At 42.8% G+C, this 21,853-nt stretch overlaps 1 protein-coding gene across 4 annotated transcripts; it reads right to left on the bottom strand.

Moving 5' to 3' along the window:
• Positions 1-866: 866 nt before the first annotated feature.
• Positions 867-20,848, bottom strand: LOC136285199 (phosphatidylinositol 3,4,5-trisphosphate 3-phosphatase TPTE2-like). 4 transcript variants are annotated; one of them, XM_066176084.1, is made up of 19 exons: positions 20,648-20,844; positions 20,126-20,199; positions 17,982-18,059; positions 15,767-15,814; positions 14,908-15,066; positions 14,377-14,496; positions 11,549-11,648; positions 10,661-10,724; positions 10,093-10,157; positions 9,462-9,522; positions 9,134-9,215; positions 8,963-9,051; positions 6,436-6,497; positions 5,416-5,496; positions 4,322-4,427; positions 3,588-3,685; positions 3,110-3,205; positions 2,575-2,645; positions 867-1,137 (listed from the first exon to the last, which is right to left on the bottom strand). In XM_066176084.1, the coding sequence occupies exons 2-19, from the start codon at positions 20,173-20,175 to the stop codon at positions 1,035-1,037; spliced, it is 1,533 nt and encodes a 510-aa protein (XP_066032181.1). In that variant the 5' UTR covers positions 20,176-20,199; positions 20,648-20,844; the 3' UTR covers positions 867-1,034. The 4 variants fall into 4 exon arrangements, with proteins under 4 accessions (XP_066032181.1, XP_066032183.1, XP_066032182.1 ...); XM_066176086.1 differs by having other exon boundaries at positions 20,782-20,843; XM_066176085.1 differs by lacking the exon at positions 20,648-20,844 and adding an exon at positions 20,438-20,578.
• Positions 20,849-21,853: the final 1,005 nt, after the last annotated feature.

The following is a 21,853-nucleotide window of genomic DNA, read 5'->3' on the forward strand; positions in this document are numbered from 1 at the left end:
GGTGTCCTTCATAGTACATAACTACCTTCAAGTAAGCACAGGGAAGGTCTATGACCTCTCTGCTTATTTCATTGACTGGACAGCTATGTCACTTTCACTTTTTGGTTCCCAACACAAAAAAAAAAAAAAAAGACTAATGAAGCAGCAGAACCAAGAAGCTAATACCTCAACACATTTCACACAAATGAAGGCACAGTCTACAAGAAAAGCTGCGCTACTGAGAGCAGCTGGAAGTAGAATAAACATCCTGGAAGTTTGTGCATTACGGGTCTTAGTACAACTCAAGAGGAACCAGTGAGCATTTGCACTATTTGCTCAGATGAGCAGGTGCACAGATCAAACCCCTCACATGCAGGTATTAAGGCAGCCACACTAACTGATCCTAGGCAGCTGGACTGCTCAGGAGCTGATGAGAGCCAGACTTAAGCCTTAGGGCACGTGGCCATTGCAGCCCTTTGTGGGGATGTACAGCAGTAGAAAACCAGCTCCAACCTGCACAGGCAGCTCCCAGGCCAGGTATTGCTCAAAGCCCTCCATCACTGATTACCGATGAAGAGCAGTTCAATACCAAGGCTTCTGCTCAAGAAGCAACAGTCCAACAGAGGGAGATTAACATTTCTCCCTCAAAATTCCCATATTCTACTGATCTGTGGAAAACCCCAATGCTGAGGGAGTCATGTCAGTTTTTCCCAGTCTTATGCAGAGTGCTGGTCATCATCCACCACCATGTTAATGCTCATGCTTAAAGACACATAATTGTCTTAGATTACTCAAACAGGAATTAGCTGTAGGCAGAGATACCCAGGCTCCTAGGATCCAACAGGCCACGATGTGACAGTCAAATGACATTAAGTAACTCTTCAGAGTATTTTTGCCCTGCACAACAGAACTTCATGTACTTTTATTTGAGAAGTTGTATCTACACAGAAATACATTAAGTACATCCAAATGGCACTGCTTCACTTTATACTGAAACAGCTAGACATTCTCCAGGAAAGAGATGAATTTTACGTTTCCCTTCTTTCACATTTCCCTTATGGATCAATAAAGTTCACCTCCACAGCAAATGTCTCACTATAGACTTTCCACGTTTTAGACTTGTGAGGGTTATCCAGCTCATTCCTGGGAAGGTAGAGTCTGAAAGACAAAATTCAGTAGCATATCTTACAGCCTAAGACATGCTTTTCCTTTCAGCCAGCTGAAAGATCTTCTGGTTTAGCCCTAGAACATTAAATACAGCCCCAGACCTTGCATTTAAACAGACATCAGCCAAGCCTGCAGTGTTTTGCATCTTACGTAACTTCAGAAACAAAGTCAACCAGATGGGTTTGTCTGTTGGTTCCCCACCACCCTCCCAGAGCCCCACAGTGCAAAACAGAGAGAAATTAACATTGCATTCAGCTCAAGGCCTCCTAATATGATGCAAATGCCAGGAATTTAATAACTAACCTTCCTAAAGGCAAGGATTTGATTCAGTACTCAACCTCATCAGGCATGTTCTCCAATTTTCATGTTTACCACTTAAAAGCACTTGCACATCAGCCATGTCTGAATTAGAGAGAGAGATAGAAGCACTGCCTTAACAGCTGTTTCACCTCTGATCACACCCAGTCCACTTCAGGTCTACCAGAAGGTCTGGACAGAAAGGGAGAAAAGGTAGCCCAGTGGGGCATCCTCCATAGTTCTGGAAGAAACAAAGCACTTCAGCAAAACTCTCAAGATGGCAATGTTGCAGGGCCATCAGACAGCTGGCATACATTTCTCCTGGCACTGGCTTGGTCTAATTGGTCTGCATTGACACTGCAGGTACATTGTTGGCTGAGCATATTAAATTAACTATTACGAACAAACAGACTCATGGCTACCTCTCCTCAGGCTCTAACAGGATCAGTTAAGTAAAAACTGTTTTCTTTCTATTCCAGTCATGGAGAACACAGTAATTATATCTCATATGCCAAGTTCACTATTCCTCCACCTAAATCCGTCAAGCAAGGCAGACCAAACATAAGGCTCTCTTGTCTCTGCATTTCTACATCACTCCCAAAGCAAGGTAGACAAGTCCAACTTTCACCAGCTGGAGCTTCTCCAGGAGTTCCAGTCTCGGCAAGCAAAATCACAGTCATTTCTAACTTTATCAAAAGCATGAGAAGCCATAAGAGGGCCTTTCTCTGTGATCCCAAGCATCAGTACCTCTAAATGTGGTCTTAATGTCTGCCTGCTAAGCTACTCAGTTCCTGCTTCTCAGGCAGCCATACTGTAGAGGATGGCAGCTTTGAATAGTTAATATTACATTTTTAAATTCAAATTCATTAACAATGGTTAGAAAGTACCAAGGAAATAATCCAATGGTTTAAGTTAAGATAGAAAACTCCCATACATTTAAAGTATTTGTCACAGCGCAAGCAACTGCCTGCTCAAAAGTTACAGCTGAGGATCAAAGATCAGTACCCACATGGAAGTTAGCTGGCTGATCAGGCCTGTCTTATCTCAGCTTTCAGTACTATGTTTATGATCTTTCAGCTCCATGCAGACACCAGAAATTAGGATCTGAAGGCATTCACTGTGATCACTTACCTGTTATTCTCAATAAAGGAAGTGTTGAACCAGAAAAAGAATGGGCAGTCATCATAACCTTTTGGGAGAGCCTAAACACAAACACCTTGTTTAAGGACTGGGTTACACAATAGAACTTTTGTTTGTAGAGTAAGGGTACTCACTTTTCTTCACTAATTTGGTTTACAAAGCTACAGGGCCAGAATCAGTACACTTGAAGAGCCCCACATCATACACAGATCACTATTTTCTCTGCAATTATTTCAGTACCAAGTCACTCAATACAATCAGGTGAGACCCCCACAGTTAGGAGCAGCAGGTACCCAACTAAGATGCCATGGCTGTACTGCTCTTTGAACAGCCAGGTGATCCCCCTGCTTGCCTAGGCTCATGTAACACCACTTGCTGCATCCCTCACTGCACAGTGAAACACAGCAGGAGCCACGGGGGAGGAACAGATTCCGCCCCGTGCTGCCCAGCCAGGCAGGACCCGCTGCAGTTTGCACTGCAGCCTCTCCCCATGCCCAACTGAAGGCCTTCACACTGGCATACTTACAGAATTGCATTCAAATCTGACTTTCACATCTCCACTTAGAACAGGGCAATCTTCCAAGCCAATGACTACAGAGCCACTTTCAGAATCAAAGAAAAGCTGGATAACAGAATAAAGAATTTGTTTTATGAAAGTTTCTGCCACAAGACAAGGGACCAATTTATGATAAAACCTAACTACTCATTCATGGTACACAAATACAACAGCAGTGCTACAATAACAGACAACAGTTTAAGCTGCTCAGGACAGAGTGAAATATTTACATTTAAGTGACTCCCAGGGAAATCGTTCACTATCTGACCACTCCATTTCCTAGGCTTTAGCAAACTTTAGCTTTTTCATCCTCTTGGAATTTACATCATCCATTTAGTTAGACTATGTAGAAATTGAATACTGGACATAAAAAACTATGACTCTTAACCTATAAATCAGCTTTTTGCTTCTGTGACTCAACTCATGTATGTGTCTTCATAGTACTCACCTTGCAGTTTTTTTGATTGGCACATACACATTGTAGTACAACTTGCTTCCTTGTTATTATCTGCACCTTCATATCAGTTCCATTGCCTTTTCCAATTCCTAGGAACAAAGTGTGGCATTATACCAGAGGCATAGACATTAGCTGGAAAATAAGTAGTCATGAAAACCAAGTGCAATCCCATTTCAAAAGTGCTTTCTTTCCAGAATGCTTCGCTCAAGACTCAAAAGAACTCAAATGCTAAAGGTAAGCCAGGATGCAGTGGCTGAAAATTGCATTTTGAAGTTCCCCCCCACTAGGGGAACAGGCTAACGTAAAATCTAGTTCCATTTACTGAACCATAACAGCAGTTTGAACTCCTCTGGAACAAGGAGTGATGAATTTGCAGCCTTTGATCAAGTTTACCAGTACACATGTACTGTAACAGGCTGTCTAAAGCTCAGACACATCAGTGGATCCAGTTCCACATGGGGAGTTAGTCTCACTTAAAAAGCGATTCCCCTTCCAAAAAAGAGCAGGTTGTACGTGAGCCATCATTTGGTCAGACATCCAGAAAGTGACACAATACAGAGCAACTGATTACAAAATACTCTTCATTGTGTCTTGTGTCATTTAAATTCTCCAATGCCAGTAAGTCTACATTCCTATCATGGGCTTAGCCAGAGAGACAGTTATCAGCTGCCTGTAATAGGAAACCATTACCAGATAGAGGAATGCCCAAATACAAAAGTTCTTACCATGTATACTGTGGATTTTGAGGTTTTTTATTTTGAGTTGTCTCTCTGGTGGGAGTTTCAAGTTATACTTGTTTTTCAGGATCTCATAATACCCAACATACCTACTCTGTAATGCAAAAAAACCCAGACACATTATGCAGTTTCTTTACCCAACACAGATTGATTCTAGGCAGAAGTAGGACTTATATAGATCTTTCACTCCAAGTTTTTAGCTCTTCCAAGTCCAAAGCTAAGAAGAAAGACAATTGTTCTCCTTCCCTTTCCCACCTGAAACAATCTTCTAGACAAATTCAACATCAACATTTTCAATCAGCATTTAAATTTCATGTTTTAGGAGGAATTCTGTACTTATTAGTTTGACAAGAAGTGAGGGGCTTTTATATTGTAGCCTTAAGAGTCTGAATGTTTAAACATACAAATATTTTCATTTTACTGAAGGACAGCTATACTTCTATTTTATACCAGCAATTTTAAGTACCCATCACCAGATTCACTTCCCAACTCTGCATCACACAGAACAGTAAATGAAGATGTACACAGCTGTGGTCTGAGGCAAAAACTTGTCTAGTATTTCCCAGTGAACGCAGTCTGCAGAACATGCATTTCTCCACCCAAGCCAAATCAGCACCATGGCCCCATCGCAGGCTAAGCTGCAGATTTCTGTGTATCCTCGTTAAACAGTCCAATTGCCTTACAGTGTCATGCTCCTGTGAGGGCACCCAGACATGCTGTGGAATCTGCATCTGTGCAGATATTCTAGACCTGACCAGACACATCTTTCCAGGTCACCCTGCTTGAACTGTGGGGTTGGACTGAAAGCTTTCCTAAACTCAAGAATTCTGTTGTTATCCTAGATACTATACTTCAGATCTGACATTATTATGCAGAGAAAGGTATAAGGGGAAGCAGAAAGATGCAGGGCAACCCTGTCAGCTGTTCATCTTCCACCTCTCACAGAAAGAGAACTGAAGTTCAGGAGTTAAGCAAGTAATAGGAACCTAATCTCTGAAACAAGGCAAGAGAGGTGGGGTAGCATAAGCACTCACAAGGTTAGTATTGGTTTGACTACTGCTCCTGAACCTGCTCGAGCTTACCTGTGAGGGAGTTTCAACTCCTTGAAACTTGGTACTTGTGCTTCTATCAGTTCTTCTCTCCCCAAAGTAGTCCAAACTTTCCTACACAGGATGATAATTTCAAGGGTTAAGCTATCCATCCCACCACCATTACCCTTCTTGAGAAGTGGATAGTAAACTAGAACTACACTACTGAAGTCCAGTAAAGGAATGCAAGTGGAAATCTGCAATAGTTGTTCAGGGACCTACCTTCTAAAGGAGACTGTTAACTACAAGAATAAAGTACTAATTAGGAAGTCAGATGCATAAATCTGTCATTCATGAAAGAGTGAAGGAGAGCAATATGACTTTTAAGTAATTGCTTCAGAACCATCTAGATTTCTCAAGTGGTCTGTGGCAGACCAAGCTGAACACTAGTTCATACTTTTACAAAACAAACTCAGAGGAAAACAAGTCATTAAATGGATATACAGTCTGTCCAGACTACCTTGAGTGTCCTGGGCCATCTGCACCCCCAGTCTCCAGCTGATATATCAGAGCTGGGATACTAAACCAGCACCAGCACCTGTCCTGGCTGGGACTTGATCTTTCTCCCTTTCTCTAGAAGGGCTTCCTTTTGTAATGCTGGCTGTCAAGACAAGACAGTTCTTGATGCCTCACATTACCTGGAAGGAGACTGGGCAAAAATTGCTTAAAACCATTTAAAATCAGTGATGCTATCCTTAGGCAAGTTTGCTCAGAAGTCACCTACTGCTTAAGTTGTTGCTCAAGACCCTAGACACATTATTCCTCCAAAAAGAATCCTTCAAGTTGGTAACCTGTCAAACACTATTTTCTTACTTCTTTCAGATCACAAATAGTCTCCATCAGAATTTATACTGCAGTAAGACTTGCACAAACTTTTTAAAACCAGACTTTTCAGAGAATCCTTTTTCTAATACAGATTTTTTTGCAGAGTATTAGTGCATTTCACCAATTCAGTAAGTCCTAAAATGGCATTTTGAATACTAAACAAATCAAAAAATACACGGCAGTTTTTACCTTTGCACTCTCAAACTGGTCACTGTCTATGAGCCAGGTACAGACCATTGTTCCAGTCCTGCCTGTATTAGACATACAATACAAGTTGAATTACAGCAGTTCAAAGGTATTTGGGATTATTTTTGGGAAGGTAAAGTCATCTGTTACCTCATTTATTTCAGGAGTTATAAGTGGCAGTCAAGTATTTCTGATAAGAGTGAGTTAAAGACAAGATACTACAGTTTGTCAACTTGTTCCTTGTCCCCCCATTTTCATTACAAGAGACACTTAGGCAGCTGGTCAGTATCTGCATACTCCATTCAGCAGGAAACAGTCAAGCACTCTACTAAATGAGGCTATAAACTGAAACTTCCCAATGCTATAAGCATCAAGAGTTGTTTCTCTGTGCCGACTGTCTTTCCCGCAAGCCTACCACAAAGCCATCAAGTCTGCTAGCATGAAGATGCCTATATAGTTTCAAGTTTTAATTTAAAATCTCAGAGGTCAAGTCACCCTCCCTACACTTGTTCTTCAAGCTGGTTTTGACCTGCAGGTAGTTTCAACACACAGTTTTGCAAAACCTTTTAAGACAGAGCTCCACCTGGGGGCAACTATTAAATGTTAAGTAACCATCTACTTTTAAGCCAAGTGTTTGCAGTAGGCAGCTAAAGATGTGGCAGATATTTGCAGGGAAGTTTGGCTTACTTGCAGTTATTTATGCATTTCAACAGCTCCCACACCACTGCTGGTTCAGATAACACCTGCAGGTTAGCTCATATGTTTGATAGCTTTCACTATTCTTGTTCCCGTAAGCCTTCATTGTACTCTATCACCCAATATCATGTGTATCTTGATCTAAGCAGTACCTGGAACATTCTAGAGGGGTAAAGTTATGGAGCAGATCATCTTGAGTGGTATCACACAGCAAATACATCACAAACAGGGATCAGGCCCAGCCAACATGGATTTATGAAAGGCACATCCAGCTTGATCAACAAGAACTCCTATGAGATGGTGACCCACTTAACGGATGAGGGAAAGGTTGTGGATATCGTCTGCTTGGGCTTTAGTAAAGCCTTTGACACCATTTTCCACAGCATTCTTCTGGAGAAACTGGCTGCTTGTGGCTTGGACAAGTGCACTCTTCACCTGTTGGGGTGGCCAGGCCCAGAGAACCGTGGTGAATGGAGTTACTTCCAGTCGGCAGCTGGTCACCAGTGCTGATCCCAGGGCACAGAATTGAGGCCAGTTCTGTTTAATGTCTTTACCAGCAACCTGGACAAGGGGGTTGAGTGCATCCTCAGTCAGTATGAAGAGTACACCAAGTTGGTTGATCTGCTAGAGGGGCAGGAAGGTTCTGCAGAGGGATCTGGACAGGCTGGATCAATGGACTAAGGCTAAAGGTGTGAGGTGCAGTAAAGTGAAGGGCTGGGACCTGCACTTGGGTCACAACAAACGCAGAGTGCTACAGGATCAGAGAAAACTGGCTGAAAAGCAGCCCACTAGAATAAGACTTGAGGGTGCTGATCAACAGCAGCTGAACATGAGTCAGAGTGTGCCCAGGTAGCCAGGAAGACCAATGGCATCCTGGCCTGTATCAGCAATAGTACGGTCAGCAGGACCAAGGCAGTGATTGTCCCCCCTCTGCTTGTCACTGGAGAGACTACATCTTGAACCCTGCATTAAGTTTTGGGCCCCTCACTGCAAGACACTGAGATGCTACAGTGTGTCCAAAAAAGAGCAACAGAGCTGGGGAAGGGTCTGGAGCACAAGTCTTCAAGGAGCAGCTGAGAGTGTTTAGCCTAGAGAAAAGGCAGCTCAGAGGAGACCTTTTTGCTGTAAAAGTCATAGTGAGGTGGGGTTGGTTTCTTCCATCAAGTAAAAAGCAATAGGAAGAGAGGAAATGGTCTCAGGTTGCCCCAGGGAAAATTTAGATTGGATATTAAGAAAAATTTCTTCTCCAAGAGGGTTATCAAGCACTGGAACAGGTTGCCCTGGAAAATGGCTGAATCACCATTCCTGAAGGCGTGCAGATGTAGCACTGAGAGACATAGTTTAGTGGTGGATCTGGCAGTAGAGGAGTAATGGTTGGACTTGATCTTAAAGGTCTTTTTCCAACCTGAACAATGGATAGTTTGAGCTATATTACAATAAAAATATTCAGAATGGGTGACTGGCTACCAAAAGCCAAAGCAGCAGCCTCACACTTTTAATAGTAGCAGTTTCAGTAGCCCCCCCTATCCCCAGTTTCTCCAGGGGGACTGCTGTCCCAGCTGCCAGGACACCAGAATGTTATTGAAGAACATTTTAAGAGACATAATGACAGTTTAGACTAAGAACCAATTTAAACAACCCCATTTTTAGGTAGTCTAATACTAAACAGAGAATACTATACTAATGCAAGTCATCACAGTGTCCGCAGTATTTGTCAAGTTACACCATAAACCCATCCCATAGTATGGTTTAAGGCCACACTTTAATCAAAGAAGCTGTAATAACAAAGAAGTGTGATTTGTAGCATACACAGATTGCACATGAGAAATCCTACCTTTGCCTCCTTTACAGTGAATTGCTATGATGTTCTTCTCATCTTGACTCATCCATTCACGGACACTGGCAGTGAATTTCAGCATGTCCCTAAATAAGAGGGAAGTTAGTGGATCAAGGCAAATGCCTACACAGAACTATTACAATGTATGTATTTCTTGACAAGACTCACTGTAGTGCTGGGACATTGTGGTCATCAATGAAGATCCTTTCCACCCTGTAGTGAAAGTACTTGGGATCATAGCCTTTTTCACCTATAGGAAAAGATCTGAAGTTATGCCAGGAAGGGAGAAGGAAGTAACAAAGAAATTGGTTTGTAACACACAACACCTGGTCTGAGCAGGTACTAGTGTCTAAAATAGCAATGTTAATAGACAGATAAAAATGAAAAAAAACAGAGGTAACTTGACTAAAGCCACACATGCTTAGCTCCTAGTTTCATACTTTTCACTTATACATTAAGTTTTATCTCAAATATAGTCAGCGGGTTAACTACTTACTGCAGAGATTGTAGACTTTATAATGGTCTGGATGTTTGGTGTCCAAAAATCTTGCAACTTCCTAAGCAACAATGATTTCAGACTAGTTAGTGCTCTGCTTGTTATTTCCACTGCCACCTCAACCCCCCATCCCCAAGTGGGATCAACAACTGCATTCATGAACAGCCCTTGGAAAGCAGTCCTTTCCAACCTGACAGCTCAGGTTCTCATCTGGAATAAAAGTACTACTGCAGCTATCTTCCTGGCCCTATGTAAGTTTCTACAATATCCGGAAGCAGAGCTCTGAAAAAGGACATTCTGTATACAGACCTTTGAAGCAACTTTATTTAGGTGAAAAGATCTTATCACCATTGCTAGCCTGGGACAGAAACACCTTGATTCTTCAAAACATTCCTAAAGAACAGGAGCATCAAAGCACTGGTGTGTCCACACTGTGAGATACAACCCACTAGGTTTAGCTGAGACACTACAACATAAGCAGTGCAGCACAGTGGAGATCATCAGCCAGTAATTCCAACCAGCAAAGGCAGCTGGACTAGGACTGACATGATCTAGGCCACATGTAAATTAGTGGGAACTTATAAAAGAAACAGGTTTCAGAAACAAAGCATTTGGTAGGTCAGATTTTTACCTTTATGGGATTCCTGTAGAAAGACTGCTTCCCAGAAGATGGAAATGACATTGCAATAATTCGATCTGTTGAGAAGACAGCAATCACAAGTAACAGCAGGAAGTCCCCCTGCACATAAGAACTACATGACTGAGAAACATTCTTATGAAATGTCTTATTCTTACCCTAAGTATAAGAACAATCTACCCATTTCTGGTAGGCTTTCCTCTACATTTAGCATGGCTAGAGCAAGACAAATCAGCCACCATAAAGTGCCAGTCTCCACAGACTCGGAAGCAAAAATACTGTAAGTAAATAGTTTCCCAACACTGGTTCCCTAGGCCTCAGATCAATTTCTAACATTACACACAGCATGTACAACCCTCCCAGAAGGCTATTCTGGAGAACAGTGTCAGTCAGGAACCCATATTTCAAAATCCCACAGGAAAGGAGCTGGCCTGGTTTGACTTCATACTTAAATATCATGAGTCTAAAACATTGTCTGTATTTCACGACAAGCTCTTATTAACTGAAAAGCAAGTCTTCACAGGACATAACATGCTGCAAAGCGACATTTGTTTCCACAAACCAGTAATATAAGTGAGATCCAGATCAAAGCCATCTTTCATATAACGTCTTTTGTTCTCAGAGACCTGACCAAAAAAAAAAGTAAAGAGTTAATCTTCTACAAGAATGCTGATGATCACTAAGTGTTGCCTGTTAGTAGGAAAATTCAACCATCTAGACTCTCCAGTTAAGCTTGAGTAGCAGAGCCTCATTTTATTACAGCATTATCCAAGAGCAAATTCCTTGTATTAACTTCTAGGTAGAAGCTCTGTATAGGATTTTTACCCTTAAATATCAAAATTTATTCTAGTGAAAAGAACACTGCAGATTCTATGAATACTGCAGCATGAATCTGTCATTGTTATTTGAGTGTTTGGAGACTGAGGAAGAAAAGAATAAAGTTAAGAGTACTATAACCAAGACTGCTTATTACTAAACAATAGGACATACTTGAAGCTCAACATACCGCTTGAATGTCCCTGATGAAAATAAGAGGCACTGACAGTGGATAGGGCTTCAACAGCTAGATTGCTTTGTTTGCACGCAAAATAAAGCATCAGACACATTAACACTCCTACTTTCCCCCACGTGAGGGAAAACAGTATATGTACCTCACAAGCCAGAAATTGTCAGTTGAGACACACAGGGTGTTGTAATCACTTTGATGTGCTGGCCTTCCAGGTCAAGTTGCTGCTTACTTGAGCAAAGCCAGGAATGACAGGGCTTTACTGAAGGTGGAGGCAAAGCTCCAAAGCCCTGTCAGGGACATTGAACAGATGTGCTGCTTGGACAATACTATCAATTGCAGACCAGCGGGCCATGGTCAGTCTTGCTACTCACCACTGATGCTGCCTGAAGAAAGAGATGGAAACAGTAGTAGTAGTCTAGATATGGTAAGAGGCCAACTTACCATTCTCCTGGTCACCATTTCAAGTTGCTGCTTTTGTGAAGCCAGACGAAATATTCTTATCAAGATGACGATTCTCAGAACTCGGAGGAAAATAACCATTCTAGATGACAGATTCACCATGAAAGAAAACGGACACAAATAAACTTACAGGCAAAGATTAAAGCTGTTTCAAGGAAAGTTTAAAACTTTGTTTCATATGTTGAACTAGGACATCTCAGGCTGATTTTGGAACAAATACAATAGGACAGGTTTATTAAGTCTTTTTTTGAGTACATGTTCTCAACAGCTAACAGAACTAGGAAATCCCCTACTTGCTCAAGCAGACTTCCATAGGCATGTCTGGCTAGAAAACAAATTCCATTAACATTACCCATGTTATTATTACCAAGTTTGTTCCTTGAAGCTTATTCTCAACTATACATTTAAGTGCAAGTAGCCACCTGAAGAAAAACTAAAAAGAAGCTAGACAGACTAAGTACATCATAACTTGATTAAGAAACCTGAAAACAGATCAGTATATATCCTATGTTTAATCATTCAGCAACCTGAGCACTTGGTTTGGTTTGAGGAACTTTGAACTATTGTTGAACTTTGAAGCAGGAAAGAAGCTTAGGTGAGTGATTCTATCAAAACAAATGAACAGGAGCAGCTGCTTTCCCACACTCATAGGGACAAGGGCAAACTAATATTCAATTCATTCCTTAAGAAGGTAAGTGAGCACGTATTTTAAGCAGCACACACACATTCTAGGTTTTGATACATTTGTGTAAAAATGCTGATGAATACCAACAGTAAGGGAGACAAAACTCCAGTTGAACACGGGTCTGCTCCCCACTGATATGGAGCTTTAAGTCAGCAAGGTAAGCTTGTCCTGGATACCTGGAGGAAGGTTTCAGTTTTTCCCTGAGCTTCTTCCAAATTCAGTATCATACTCCTGTTTTCAAAACAGAATTTCCTTGAAGCTAGCAGCAAATGAGATGAACCAAAACTGCGGTGAAAATTCCATAACCCCTCTCCCCACAACCCTGAGAAGCAGCTCTTCAAGATAAAAGCTGTTTGCATTCTGCCCTTAAGGAAGTCAGCCTGTTAAGCATTAGCTCCCAGACTGATATCCAGCTCTCATTCCTCAAAGTCGTTTTATAGGTCAGACTGCAAGGAAACAGTTAACTCATCCCTAAATACACCCAGCTAGATCAGATTAGAAAGAGAAACCATATTCCTCCCTCAGGGACTGCTACCTCTATGGTCTGTCACTGAAATTTCACTTGTCATATATAAGCTCTCATCCACATAAAAGCTGCTCAAATTCTAATTATTCTGAGATGTATCAGATGCTTTAAGATTATCATTTTTTTTTTGAGGAAGGACTCATGAAAGAAAAGCAATAAACCCCAATAAGGCTACTGGGAATTGGATTTTGTGGACACTACTGCTGTGTTAGGTGGGAAGACCACCATCTCAAGATTTGGGATTTGGTCAAATCTGAGGTATCATCTACTGTCAGGTAGCAATATTTTGGTCAGAACACAATTTTAGAGCCTTCAACAAGAGATGCCTTAGAGAGGGCCTCAAAAATTGAATGGGTAAGATGGTAGGCCCCAGCTGAGTGTCTTCTGAGAGCAGCAGTGTGAAGTCCTCTTTATGTGAGCCAAAAACCTATTCTAGATTCCCATCAACTTCAGCAAATCAGAATACAAAGAACTTGGACACACAGATCTACAGCCAAATGGGTCAGTGTAGGACCAGGCCTACTATTGGCATAGCCTAGTAGAGATAAGAGTGCAGATTACCCTGTCACACTGCTCTTTTCACCTCCTTTATCTGGGTGCTGCTGTAAGATAAAAGCTGCTTTAGAAAAATGTGGGCACAGAAATGGGAAGTAATAATTAAAAACTCCTAGACAACCTAGGAGGAAACTAGGCTGCAAAAGCTATTCCTTTGACAGTTTTACTTCTTGATAACCAAGTTTAGCAAGTACTTTACGAGAAAATAAGTACTTACGGATACTTGAACTCTGGATTCCTTAATAACTAAACTTTTTGTTTTCTTCTGGAATAATGTTCCCTTCTGATGCCCATTAGTCAGCTGAATTTGGGCCAGAGGGTGACTTTTTAATTTCTTTTTTTTCTTTTTAAGAGGTCAACTTTTCCCTGGCTGATGCAAGAAAGTTTCTCTAAGTCAAACCTAGTGCAGATGAACTCATCCTTAAGTTGTAGTTCTGTCTCCATCAGGGATGGATTAATCTCAGAGGTTATCATTTTACCAAGATACAGAAATGAGAATGAAACAGCACTTGAAGCAGCTTATGCACAAAAAGAGCATGTTTCCTTTTCCCAGAGCATGGCTGAAAAATCCAGCATATATTACCATGAGGCTTTTGAGAAAGCAAAGCAAAGGAAACAAGACAGTTCGGTAGTTCTTTCTATTGCAAGACCTTTTAAATGGAGATCCTCCTTTTGTTGTCTGCTCCATTTGCTATGATAATCCAACTTTTCTTTCTGACCTTCTTCAGACTCTCCTCTCTATTAGGGCTACTGCACACCTTTCCCCAAAAAGTGCTTGAGTCAGAGCATTTGATGGCCTCACTTTTCGTTACCCCTAGTAACTAGTATGTTCAGATCTCCTCTGCCCTTGAGGCAAGGACAGCCTACAGCATAACCACAGACCAAAGCTGTGTGTCTATCCCTCACTGGTCTGTACCATGACACACTATCACAGTCACATCTGTGATCTCATGTGCCCACATCTGGCTTAGAGACGCCCACAAAAATTCTTAGAAGATCATCAAGAAAAGAGCTCATGCTTACCAGCTGCCATATCACTCTTACCTTGGTATCTCCTTTGCTGCATCAACATCTACGAAGGAGTATGTCAAATTAATTAACAGGGTGCCCACTACTATACACGCATCCAAAATATTCAGTTTGGACTGGAAGTAGTTCCTGAAGCTGAAACCAAGGAGAGTTTCAGACAGATGCCAATATAGGTAGCAAAGACTGAAATATATCTTCAGGAAGAGAACCATTTATACAGAACTACTGCTGGAGACAAGCTCTCCTGAAGTTGTTGTTAACACTAAGCACCGAAGCCTCACTAAGAAAGCAATCTTACCTCTGCTTTACACAAAAGTTATGGCAAAGCTGATGTAGCTTCCAAGTGCTCACTTATACTGAAAACACTTACAGATTGTTCTATAGAAGGGAAACCACCAACATACACAGCCAAGAAAAGACATGGCTATTATACATGACCAGAAAATTAACCTACAGGACACTATGTTCATAGTTCAAGCTTGAAGTTTTGCTTCCTTCCGAGCCTGAGGACATGCCACATGGACTTAATTTTTGCCCACGTCTTACCCTTCAACAAACACCCTCAGGAGGACATCGATGAGAAAGAAGAGTGCTATTGCCAGGGAAATACATTCAGGAATCTCTGTACCCTTCTTTCTCTCACTGATAGCCAAATCCAGAATCACAACTATAATGTCCACAATGATAAGTACAACTCCAAATACTCTGCAGAGAAAAATACATGTAAGTTTGAGAGGCAAGAATGAACACTTATCAACTGAACAGCACAAAACCTGATTTCTAAGCTGTTCCAGCAACAGTGTGTTCTCTTATACAGATTGAAGCCTGCCTAATTAGAAGCTGAAGGTTTTCAATTGCATTTTTAAGTGATACACACAGAGACCATCATCTATGTGGAACCATACATTTACCTCAGACACAGCTGTAGTTATCAATTTATGATTTCACAGCTACCTAGAAGCAGTGCAAACCTGAATGCTTTAAGGCATACAACTATCATTGCTGCTTTCACCTTACTCAGCTTCCCTTCCTCTTATGTCTTAACACAGTCCCTTAAAAATAACTGTCTTTAATGGCTTGCCTTGTTCCAGCACTTAGACTACACACAACTGTTTGTTCAAAGGCTGCCAGCCAAGAACAAGCCATTAAAGAGGTTTTATACAAGCCAATGACACTTGCAGTTCTGACTTTCAGCTCTTCTTGGAGAATGCAGTCATATTTTTAAGTCTTATTTTTCAATTCTAATACTTTTCTCAAGTTACCTTTCCTGTGGGGGACAAGGGATTCAGTACTTTCAGACAAAGCAAGCTGGAGTTACTGATGTTTAAGGAACTATCCAAGTTCTTACAACAGAAATGAGGACTATTTTTACCTTTTCCACATCATTACAAGCTCAAGCTTTTACCTGAATCCAAATGACATCACAAATGGAGCAATTTTTCTCCTAGTTGCACTGAAAGAGAAGAGAACTGATATCAAGACAAGCAACATTTTGCTACAGGTATCAGCCACAAGGGTACTGCTATATTCTTTTGTTCACATTCCTTTGGTTTTACTACTCTGTATAGTAGTGGTTCCTCTAAGATGAGATTACTGAGTTGCATTCATGAAATATATAGGTTAAGAGAGTACTTGAAAACAGTGCCTTGATCACTTGTTAGAGAAAGTATTAATCAGTTTCCAGGCCCTAGAAATACTGTAGTATGTACTTATCCATAACATTATTCCATGTCACAATTCCAGTGATGCTTGAACTCTGGCTTAGTAAGCTATAAGCAGTGAATTTGTATAACAGCTATTGGTCAAAAGGGAGATTGGAAGATCAACATCTCTTAATATATTTTGTTCTATATATTAGCTGATTTTATCAGACCATTTTTTATTCCCAGGCCTGAAGAGAGTTGCACTTGTTAACAGCTCCTGTGCCTTTGGAATAGAGGAATATAAATCCCTCTTCTGCCTTAAAAAGGAAACATCAGTTTGGCTTTCAGATTGAAAATCCAAATATCTTTTAAGAAAAAGTGTTTCTGAAGCCAAATTCTTCCAGTTGTGAGAATTATCTTCAGTCCTGGCAGGGTCACAGCTCTTGTTGCCAATTCCAGTACCTTTTGTTGCCTCTTTGGTGTGCTTTAAGCCCTTTGGTTTAGAACAAAGTTCTTATGTAACTCTCTTTCTGGCTGGAAGCCTCTTTAGATTACACCAAGAACAAAGGCAGAAATTCTTGGTATAGAACCTGCAGACCTCAAGTGTTGACAGTTTGAAAAACAGACTGCCAGTCTGTTAACTAATCCCAAGATAACCTAATTACTGTATGCATCAACACTTAGTGTTTTCTTCAAGTGTCTAAGAAGACACTTTTTTAAAGCATATCACTAACAGCAGGACTCACCATTAGTCCTAACATACTGACAAGAAGTACTGATAGATTTATTTTGCACCAAGTTTTTGACAGCTCAGTAATGCACACTGCACCCCAGTGATGCTGTCCAAAATACTTTTTTCCTCTAGGACAACTTAAGCATTGCATTTCATTTGGTGCACTTCAATAACCCAGTTTAATACAAGGCTAGATACCTTCGAAGTGCTGAGGCAGCATCTTGTTGGGGTTACTGAATCAACCCACACTTTTCATTATTAAGTTCTTGCTCTAAACTAAGGTACAAGGTCTAACCAGCAAACATTCACATTCTTAAGCTGGAAGGACACATGTGGGTTGTAGTACTCACTTTTCCTATAAAAGTCAAGGATGTAATACCATGTCTTGTCCTACAGGCAGCTTAACATAAGGGTTTTCCTGGTATTTATGAATGCCAAATATCTAAGGAAACACTGCAATAGTGACACTAATGGTTTGCTGGTCTATGTCTGTCCAGTCAATCCTACAATTGTAGTGGGGACACCAAGACTTCAGCTTCCACAGTCTTTGGACAAGTACCTCTAACTAGGTACACTCCAGACCAAAATATATACACACACCACTCCAATTTGGCCTGCCAACATCTTAAATCAGCTGGAGGAAACATAACACATTTGATGACATAATTAGCTTAGAGCTTTTGTGAAATACATTTGTAAACTCTGACTGCTGAAATCTAGAAAAGCATTGTTGTCATACAGAATAACTGTATGAATAACAGAATAACAGGCTTAAGCTTACTGTTCTTGAGCTGCAGGATTTGCCACTGACTTGACTAAGTTTGCTCTAAGAGTAACATGAGGTAAACACTGTCAGGAAACAAATGCTTCAAGAACAGAGTTAACTACTAGCAAGTTCAGACAATTTAGTCCTGATGAGTACCACGATACTTATTGTCATACCCAGATACACATCCACCTCACTTTCTCACCAGCACTTGCTCTTCTGTGCTTTTACAAATTCATTCCTTTGGGAAAATTTAATCAATGTGGTTTGGACTACCTGTTCTCCAAAATATGATGGACTTGTGTTCTTGGGTTGGGCTTCTATCTCTAGAGGGACAAAGACATACTGGAAGAAATGTCAATACCAGGCATTTTACTGGGCTTATCTCTACTTCAACAAGCCACCTGCCTTCTTATTTTGGCTCATTAGATTCCACTTCTGGGGGTAAGCAAAGAGTTTTAGCATATCATTAGCTTACTTGGAACAGCTGTCTGGTCCATTACCCTCATCACGACCATTATCAATCTTTACTGTGGCCTCTTCAGCTGTTGGAGAGCTGGCAAAGAAATAATACAAGTCACACACTGATAGAGATGTCAATTCTGTATATTGCTATGCTTTGTTCTTCCAAAAAGAAGAATTAACTATCAAGTGAGCAGCAGCCTAAGCCAGAGCACAGGGCCAGTACCAGGGGAAGAAAGATTTCCCCCATGTTGGCACAGTTGAACCCCTTGGATTGTATCGATCTACTTCCTACTAGCAGCTCATTTCTCAAAAGTTTTCCCTTCTCTCCACCCCCCTCCCCCCCCCCCCCCCCCAAAAGGGACGTGTTCAGCAGTAGGATAAAGGGCTTGGAAGCAGGGGATCCACAAGTCCACTAAGGACTCAACAGTCCAGGCTCTAGAAGTGCCAGAAATATGCATTTGCAAAATGGCTTCAGAGAGTCCAAGTGACACTAATGCTGTTACAGTGACCTTCTTGTACAGAGAATTAATGTTTTCACCAGGAAAAGCCACAGTATAGAGATGTTTTTGTGCAGAGCAGGATACCAGAGCGGAAACTGGAAGACCAGAGCAGCAGCTGACATAGTGCCGGAACAGCAGTTTTTTTGGGGTAGTGGCTGCTTGCCATAACTTCCTTAAAAGGGTCTCTTCAGATCAAGTTTTTGGTTTCTTTGAAGGCCACATGACAATTTCAATGAAAAAGTGTAGCATCAAAATCCAGGAGTCTTTATTTCAGTCTTCTCCACAGAAATACTGTGATGCACAATAGCACAGCCACAGTGTTTGCTGAGGCTCTGCCCCTGGTTTCCCTGCTTTGTGGGCAGGAACAGCTGCATACACATATCCAATATTGATGTTTCCATGCTGTTCTGAGGCAGTCTAGCATGTGTAAAGCATTTGTGTAATAATTCTGAGGATTCAAATATTCTTCATCCTCCACAACAGACCCATGTACCAGCACTGCTTCTGCAGTCTGGCCTAACCACCTTTTAAGCAAGAAGTTTAATGATACTTCTACAGTTTCAGCAACCAGTACTGATGCTTCACCTGCACTTAGCATCAGGCTCAGTAGAATTATTCTGATGCAACATCCTTAGCATTCAAGCCTTATTTCCCCGCTCCAGTGTTTCCACTGAAACCACTGTCCTCTTTTTGTTCCTAGAGCTGAAGCAAAGCTCTAGCAATGGATAGGCATTCAGGTTTGCTTCCCAGCTACTCTTACAGAATATTCACTTGGGTGTTTACACTTACTAAACAGCAGAAATACTTCACTTATTAAAGCCTGCTACTGCTGCAGCAGTTTTGCTGCAGGTCACTTGCTTATGCTTGCAGACATATGAAGTGCACCAAATGCCACCTTCTTATCCTCTTCTGTGATTAAAATATACCACAAGAAGAATGAGAAACAGAAGTATTTTCAGTTAGGAAGACAATCTTTAATACAAAGATAAAACAGAAGTCAAGTCCAAGTACACTGTTTCCATAGTGCTCCCACACAAAAATTCAGTTCTGATAATGCTTTTCTCAGAGGGAGTTTGTTTTGTTGATCATTCTACATCTACTTGCTGTCCAAGACAGAACAAGCTCTCAGACACAAGCTGCTACAATTAGGCTTTCACTATGGGGGTGGAAGAGAATGAAAGGAGGACATATTAGAAGAAATAGTTTCCTTCACATACACATTCCATACAGAGCATAAGCTTTTCTGACTGCTCATAGCTAAAGGCAACTTCAGACTCGAGGCTTTTAAGGCAAGCAGAGAAAAAGCATCTTGCAAGAGACCTTGACACTCTGTTGACAGTCTGGATGCTAAGAGAGAGCACACTTTCATGCCATGGGCTTATTATACCAGGGATAGAGACCTTGTATTCATTAATCACTTACTAACTACTTACAAGTAGTGAATCAAAACAGTGTATTTCTCTCAAAGATATCCCTCCTCTCAGACAGCTGCACTGGTGGGAGAGGGGAGATAAGAAGACTGTATGCTGTATAAACTTCAGACATGCCATCATTATTTCGTTTGTTAAATTTGAAGCACTAAGAACCTAAAGACAGGGGACCACACACCACCTATTAAATCCCAAACCCCCTCACTGGCACACTTAATTTCACTCACCCAGATGATTCTCTCGGCTGGGTCGCTTGTTCATACCTCACAGCTGTCATTTTGCCTGTTGTTGCCCCGCTGGCCTGAAGAGAAGCACACCGAGTTAAACAGTACAAGAAAGAGCAAATACCAGCATCCTATAGTAGCCTCACCCTCGCGGTCCCAGCAGCCAGGCTTCTGCTTCGTTTTCAACTATTTCCCCCCATGGCTGACACAGCTCAATCTTTTAACCGTAACACTGGTAAGAGTCACGGCACTGAGCACTCCGATGAAGGGCTTTTGACTACACCAAACATGCCACAGCGATAACAGCATCTTTACCTCACGACGAAGCACTTGCCCTGCTTCAAGCTCTGAAGCTCACAGAAGCCCCAGGTGGCACCAGCTGGGAGAGCTGCGGGCGCGGACAGAACCGCAGGGAGCAGCTCCGGGAGCCGCCTCCCGGCACGCACCAGCTTCCCGGACGGGAGGCCCGCACTCGGTGCATCCGCTAGCGCAGACCCTCCCCCGCAGCCCTCCGCTCCGCCTCACCTCGGCCCCGGGCTCAAAGTCGAGCCTGGACACCGCCCGCGGACTCAGCGGAAAGTTGGGTTAAACTTCCTGAGGGCTGTATCCCGGCCCTCCTTCCCGCCTCCGGCCCGCGCTGCGCCGCCAGCCCCCCTCACCGGCCGAGCCAAGGCCGAGGCGCGGAGCACAAACACACTTCAGCGTCCCCGGGCCGCGGATAAATGTCCCGGCGGCGCCGCACGGCTGCACCTGGGCCGGGCCGGGCCGGGCGGACCCATCCGCTGCCGTGGGAACGGCCCCGCCGCTGCGCCCGCAGCGCCCCCGCAGCGCCCGCACAGGCCGCGGCTCCCCAGCCCCCGGGGGCGTTCGCGGGCGAGACCGCTTGGGTCGGAGTGTCGATCTGCTGCAGGCTAGGAAGGCCCTGCAGAGGGATAGGACGGGTCGGAACGATGGGCCCAGACCCAACAGCATGAGGGTCAACGAGGCTAAATTCCAGGACCGGCACTTGGGCCACAACCCCCTTCCCCCCCTCCCCCCCATGCAGCGCTACAGGCCGGGGGCAGAGTGGCTGGAAAGCTGCCCGGCAGAAAACAACCTGGGCGTGCTGGTCGATAGCAGCAGTACACGAGCCAGGAGGCCTCGGCCCAGGGGGGCAAGAAGGCCAATGGCACCCTGGCCTTTACCAGCAATAGTGTGACCAGCACGACCAGGACAGTGAGTTCAGTACTAGAGAGGCCACGCCTCCAGTAATGCGTCCAATTCTGGGCCCCTTAATTCGGGAAGGACACTGCGGGGCTGGAGTGTGTCCAGAGAAAGCAACAGGCATGGTGATGGGTCTGGAGCACAGTCCTACAAGGTGCAGTTCAGTGCACCTGGGCTTGTTTAGCCTGAAGAGGAGGGGCTCGGGGAGAGACATCACTCTACAACTGCCTGAAAGGAGGGTGGAGCCAGGTGGGTCAGCCTCTTCTCCCAAATAGATAGTGACAGGACAAGAAGATATAGCCTGAAGCTGGGAGGTTTAGGTTGGGCCTTCGGAAGAATTTCTTCACAGAAGGAGCAACTAGACATTGGAACAGACTGCCCGGGGAATTGGTGGATTCACCATCCCTGGAGGTGTTCGAGGAAAGACTGGACATGGCACCTTAGTGCCATTGTCTAATTGACATGGGGATGTTCAGAGATACGTTGGGCTCTATGATTTCTGAAGTCTTTTCCAACCTAATTGATTCT

The sequence above is a fragment of the Chamaea fasciata genome, unplaced genomic scaffold (genome assembly GCF_029207755.1).
Source record: "Chamaea fasciata isolate MVZ Bird 193981 ecotype frontalis unplaced genomic scaffold, bChaFas1.0.hap1 SCAF_2, whole genome shotgun sequence".
NCBI classification, from domain to species: Eukaryota; Metazoa; Chordata; class Aves; order Passeriformes; family Sylviidae; genus Chamaea; species Chamaea fasciata.

Excerpts from the sequence above, each read along its gene's own strand:
- LOC136285199 (XM_066176084.1), bottom strand. The coding sequence starts at position 20,175 with ATGACAGCTGTGAGGTATGAACAAGCGACCCAGCCGAGAGAATCATCT. Across the intron at positions 15,067-15,766 it reads GTGATGTCATTTGGATTCAG|AGTATTTGGAGTTGTACTTA; the intron begins GTAAAAGCTTGA and ends TTTTCTCTGCAG. Across the intron at positions 14,497-14,907 it reads CTGAGGGTGTTTGTTGAAGG|CTTCAGGAACTACTTCCAGT; the intron begins GTAAGACGTGGG and ends CCTTGGTTTCAG.